The sequence below is a fragment of the Brassica napus genome, chromosome C4 (assembly GCF_020379485.1).
Source record: "Brassica napus cultivar Da-Ae chromosome C4, Da-Ae, whole genome shotgun sequence".
Taxonomy (NCBI): Eukaryota; Viridiplantae; Streptophyta; class Magnoliopsida; order Brassicales; family Brassicaceae; genus Brassica; species Brassica napus.
In genome coordinates, this window is record NC_063447.1 from 45,569,453 (window position 1) to 45,575,855 (window position 6,403).

The following is a 6,403-nucleotide window of genomic DNA, read 5'->3' on the forward strand; positions in this document are numbered from 1 at the left end:
TCTAATTTTAGTTAAATTATAGTCGGATCGGTCATATTTTAATTGTTGAAACAAAATATTTAAACGATCTCTAACATCCACATCAGTTTTTGGATAAATAAAATTAAACTCGTGATGTTAACTACATAACATCGTGAAGTTGAGAGATGTTGTCATGCATAACATATACTTCGTGTTGCTAGGTATATATTAGTTTTGTTTGCATGGTTAGCCACGTGGTGACCAATACTTCATGTAGCTACCAATCATTTTTCTTTTTAAGAAAAATATATAACTCAAATATCTAAATTTGGTAAAATCTCTATAATCTAAATTTTAGTATTTTATCAATTAGTAAGATATTCATATGTTAACTAGATCAAAAAAAATTAAAACTGTTTTTAATTAATTTAAAACAAATTTAAAACTGTTTTTTATTAATTTATTGAAATTATACGGTAGGTTAGGAAGCAACATTTACCAAATTAAAATATATAAAAATAAAAAGATGGTAATATAACATTTTTAAGCTCACTAGAAGTGAACAATTCTAATCTAGAAGGTGATTTAAAATGTAAAAAGTTTGGACTCTTAGAGTAGTAAATATAATTGTAACAAGAAACAATCTAAATAAAGCATGTATTGAAACAATAAATGTAAAGAACATCTGGGTGAATTGGTTTAAATCTATTTTATTTTAGTTTGTCCATATTAAAGAAACTTTATGTTGTGGCTATTGGAATTGGATTCTTGAACTTGATACTGATGATGAGGAAGAAAAAAAAAAGGAATGTCCTTTTTGTTTCTTCATAGTTAAGGCAGAGAAGAAGGAGAACAATGAGTTGTAGTTTGATTGGAATTTCAAGCATCCTTTAAAAGGTCGGATCAACAACAATTGGGATATAATTAAGAAAAGAAGAAAATTGTCTTAAGAAATAGTTACAACCATAGACATTCAAATCTAGTAAATTTGATAACTCAAACCGTCATTAGTACTAATCTATATGAGAACACATTTTTCTTAAAATCTATACTATTATTTGAGAAGTGAATTTGCTTACTTGTCATTTTCTCCATGATTTTAGTTAATTTTACTTAGAACTTTTTCCATGGTTTTAGGATAAGTCATTTGTTTAAATAATATTATTAATTATTTTTTTTTATTTTATATCTATATATTTATCATGATATTTTAAATAATCAATAAAAAATTAACCTGTTTTACCAATATATATACTAGTATTTTTTAAAATATAATTATCATGATATTTAGGATATTTAATTAATAAATATATATTAACAATATCTACCGATAATATCATCATCATTATTTTTATCTCATATTTAATTTGTAATTTTAATGACTAATATTATAGCCAATTTTCTTATTGTTTAGAAAATATTGATCAAATACAGATTATTATAAAATTTATATATAAGTATACTAATATATCTGAGTTAATGGTTTCTTTGGTTTATTCGGTAGATCGCTTAATATACTGAACCATATTCATATACTGCGGTTTCTTAAAAATAACATTCATTCGGTTTATTCAGTACTACCAAATCCAGAACATTTTTTCTATTTCGATTTCGTTCGGTTTTAAATGGTTCGGTTTTACCGGATTAAACACTCCTAAACTATCGTTATTTTGTTAATGTTTTATATTTGTGATTTTTTATAATCTTTTCAGTACCACGTGATTTCTTTTCAGTCCAAATACAATATGTGTTAATTTCAAATACAAATTTTCTAATTTAGTTATTATTACATAAAAGATTTTGATCCAAAATCTACATCACATAAATAAAACTATGAAATAAAAGAATTTAATTTAATACATTGATTACCAATAGAAATATTGAAGTTTTATAATTTATAATAATTTAAAATTTGTATCTAATTTAATCTGTTATTAAAAACTATGAAAATATTATACTATAAACGATTATCATAAAAAATTCATTTCATTAATTTGTAACCTTTATTTGTTTACACACGCTAGTTAATTATGCGTGTGGCATGGTGTTAAAACCTGGCTATTTATAACTTCCTGCGACACTATATAACCAACCAATTACGAAGCACGATCTCTCGCATCACAAAATCTTAAATAATGGAACTAAAACTCAGAGGTTTGCCTGTAGGATTCAGGTTTCGTCCAACAGATTGTGAGATTTCAAAATATTTATTGACCAAAAATGTTATGGAAGAACAACCAATGAAAGTTCGTAATGTACGGTATGTACCTGAAGAGTGTCATGATATATTCTCAAAACATCCTCGTGACTTGCCTGGTAAGTTTTCCCAATGTATAATCTAGGGTTTTGTTTATGAGCTGTAAAAAGGGTTTATGTAAGGTTTATCTTGTTAATGAAATATGTTTGATCTATGTTTCTTTTTGTTCTTTCAGGCTACCCAAGAGAAACAGATTGGTACTTTTATTGCAAAAAACTTAGTAGCCAAGTTACTACCAACTCTCAGAGTATTTGGAAACAAATCGGAGATGAAACTGATGTTTTAGATCCAAAGAATAATGATGCATTAGTCGGTATCAAACGTCCATTTACTCTTGTTGATCACGAAGAAGAGTCCGATGATATTCTTTTGTCAGATGAAGACGAACCTTCACAATATAATTGGTTCATGGATGAAATTAGCCTCCCATTGACAGTTTCAGAGACTGATTGGGTTTTGTGCCATGTTTTCCGCAAAATAAAACCTGAATTTGAATCCAAAGAAGAGGAAGAAGAAGAAGAAAGTGTTGTTGCAAAGAGTTTGGATCTTCTTAGAGAGAACGATGGAAATGTTGTTCCTCCATCTCATTCTCCACCTTAGCTTCTTCTGATGGCTTTATCAAGGTGTTCTTTAAAAAGGGTGAGTTAGTTTAGCTATAATTATACTAATTTTGTAATTATGCTACGAATAAAAAAAGAGAGCACAATTTGTAAAGATCAGTTTATAAGAACCAGATTGAATGAATATTGCATATCAATAATAATAGCTCTTGGAACCAGAGTATTAGATTCTCCATACCTCACCGTAGTAAACTTTATCAGCTAGTTGATGCATACCTAAATTGCCTTTAGACCAGTTTTCAGTTTTGAGAGAAAATTTAGAGAAGAAAAGTGGCTTTACCAAAACATGTTTATTAAGTAATACTTATCTTTTTTTTAAAAATGTCATTTTAAGTTTTTTTTTTGGTTTCAAAAAAGCATTACAGATTTCCAATGCAACTTTACATATTAAATTTATTTTAACCTTTTAAATAATCAATCGATTTTTATTTTAATTATTTTTAGTAGTTAATTTACATTAAATAAAAACACATTAGTATTTTTACAATTTTTTAATCAACGTGAAATAGATCAAATTGACATTTCTTTACGAAATAAATGAACTAATTTATTACATGCATATAAGAAAAACATAAACTAAAGAAAAAACACACACACATACACATCGAAGCAATAGCTATCCTATCATATTAAGTAGTAGCTAGATCAACGGAACAATTTTATCCAAAAAAAATCTTTCGTTGGTTGAATCCCGGAATTTGAAGGAGTGTCATGAGATGTTCCTAGTCATAATACCTCTTTTTTTTTGAACAAAATGGTCCTAGTCATAATACGTCTATATAACATAAAATCATTATGTTGAATTGTTATCTATACTATTTATACATTATATTTTCCATTCGTTGAGTGCGTAAATTTTAGGTAAAACAAAAAAAAATTATTACAGTTACAATTTAATAATCTTTCTTTCATATATTAGGTAAAATTCTTTTTTGATAATACATAAAATTTATTAGTTTTTCATTTTTTTGATAATACATAAAATTTTGGATGCCAATTTTCTAAAACTACGACAAAATCTAAAAATGATCCGACACCAAATTTAGATAAAACCAGTGAATTTCATGATAGTGATTCCATTAATTTTGAAGGTTAGTAATTTTCTTATGTCTGTATTTCTAGTGAATCATAGTTAAAACACATGTATTACCATATATTTATAGAACTATGATAAATGTCAGAAAATGTTAACACTATAAACTATAGAAATGTTAAAATACTTATTTAATTAGCAAGTTAAGTGTTATATGTGGCGCGTTAAACAAATCAATAACATAATAACAATATTTATAATTTAGTATTATTTATCCTGTAATAGATTAGTTAGTTATTAAAATTTAAATTAACGAGTAAAACAACAAAGTTAGCATACAATAATCATTATTGTAGGTTGTTAATAGTTGATGTATCATTTAAAAATACTGTTAACAATACTGTTAACGTATGTATTAGTTATTACTTATCATGTAGCACATATAACAAATATACATATTAACATAGATCTAATATTTTGTTTTACATAGTAACATATATATTAGTGTTAAAGATAAGGTTTATCCTTATTAGTGATTATCTATTAAGGTGATGTTTTGTTGCCCACTCCATCACGTGGCTTGTTGCCAAGACAATTACGTGGCTTATTGCCACCTCCATCACCGATTTCATGTTCCTATAAATACTCTCATGTATAACAGAAAGTGATTAAGTCGAACGTTAATAATAAAAGGCTCACAACTTTCTTCCTCTCGTGTTTTCATATACACAAACATAAATAATCAAATTCTCTCATTTGCTTTTATGTTATCAAATCTTTGTTCTTTATAATAAATTTACAACACGTTATCAGCATGAAGCTCTGACCAACTGAAGTTTATCAATCCGAAAGTTCTTAAACCAGCCGAGGTAATGTTTAAATTTATGTATTTCAATATACTTAATTTATTTAAATTTTATTATTATTTCGGAGTGAGAGGCTGGACCTTCTCCGTTTATTTTTCGGGATGATAGGCGCTGCCTTCCCCGACTGATCGTTATGGTAGGCTATGCCTTCACGATCAGAGAAACAGGTGGTAGGCTTTGCCTCCGTGAATAAAAAAAAAAGGTCAAAAATGGTAGACTAAGTCTCCTCGGACCTTGAAATAAGTAAAAGTCAAAATGGTAGACCATGTCTCCTCGGACTTTGAAAAATGATTAATATGGTAGTCTATGACTCCTCGGATCATGTGGTAGGCTAAGCCTCCCGATTTTATTTATGCTATTTAAATTCCTGCAATTTAAATTTCTGCAATTTAAGTTTATGCTTTTATTTTATGCCTTTAATTTCTGCATTTAAATTATGCATTTCGATTTCTGTCTTTATATATTATTATTCTATGAATTCGGTTATCATATCAAATTTGACAAAGCTCAAAATAAATGTCCTTGATATTACGGGAAATAGTTATATGACATGGGCAGTGGGTGCAAAGATGCACCTGAGAGAAAATGAGCTTTGAGAAATCATCGATAAGTGGAAACTATATCGGATGAGAAAAAGATAAAGCCATGATAATTTACACCACTTTAATGATGGTTTATAAGATGAGGTGTATCATGAGAAAGATATAGAAGATCATTGAATAATCAAATCCTTGAAAGAAAGGATTCACCAAATTGTTGGAGTTGATGTAAATCCTCCGTGAAAATTGAAAAGAAAAGAAACTCATGATACTAAACCATCAAGTCGGTCCTTCTTGAAAAGGAAAAGGGTGTGGATGCGGTTGAAACCGCTATCGTAGTCGTGGAAGAGGACGAGGAAGAAGATTCCGTCCCTATGAGAATAATGGAAACTTCCACGAAAAATGAAAGTGGTCGGGTGATAAAAGACAAACAGAAAAGGTTTGCTATAGATACGGTCAGAAAGAAAATTGGGTACGTAGTTTTCGTACGCCAAATATTTAGCCGATCTATATCGAGATTCAAAAAGAAAAAGAGAAAGGAAGTGAAATAAACTTCATCTCTTATGAGCCCGGACCATCTTTTGATAGCTTGAATACTCATCTTGATGATTCAGATTTTCTGCTTGGTCCAGAAAATGAAAATAAAATATCGATGTGATATGAGAATTATCTTCCTGAATAAGATTTTGAGATTCAGGATGGAGAAAAATATACCTGACAGGTATTGGGTCATCGTCATGACTACTAAAGGTAACAAATATCTTTCCTTTTTCAAATTAAATAAGTATAGTATCTAGTAATATAAACATATTATTGGCTCTAGAAGAGCTTATGATAAAAAGACATGCATAAGAAAAAGATGGCAAAATTATAAATGAGTGGTAAACCTGAAGTTTACTGATATATAGCCATCTCCAATAATGTTATCGACACTATTGTGAAATGTTGAAAAACCAGAAGTTTTCACATATAGCATGTCAAGAAAATAAAGGAAACCATCATGGGTGATGAATCATCAAACAAGTTCACAATATGTGATTTCTTTAAGCAGACCCCAAATTAAGATCTCACTCTAGAGGATTTGAAACATAATTCATCCCAAATGGGAAAACTGAATATATTATTGG

At 28.4% G+C, this 6,403-nt stretch overlaps 1 protein-coding gene across 1 annotated transcript; it reads left to right on the plus strand.

The window, feature by feature from the left end:
* The first annotated feature begins 1,453 nt into the window (after window positions 1–1,453).
* Window positions 1,454–3,579, plus strand: LOC106435269 (NAC domain-containing protein 20). Its single transcript, XM_013876136.3, has 2 exons — window positions 1,454–2,277; window positions 2,394–3,579. Exons 1-2 carry the CDS (start codon window positions 2,097–2,099, stop codon window positions 2,816–2,818), a joined length of 606 nt encoding a protein of 201 aa, XP_013731590.3. The 5' UTR covers window positions 1,454–2,096; the 3' UTR covers window positions 2,819–3,579.
* The last annotated feature ends 2,824 nt before the right edge of the window (window positions 3,580–6,403 follow it).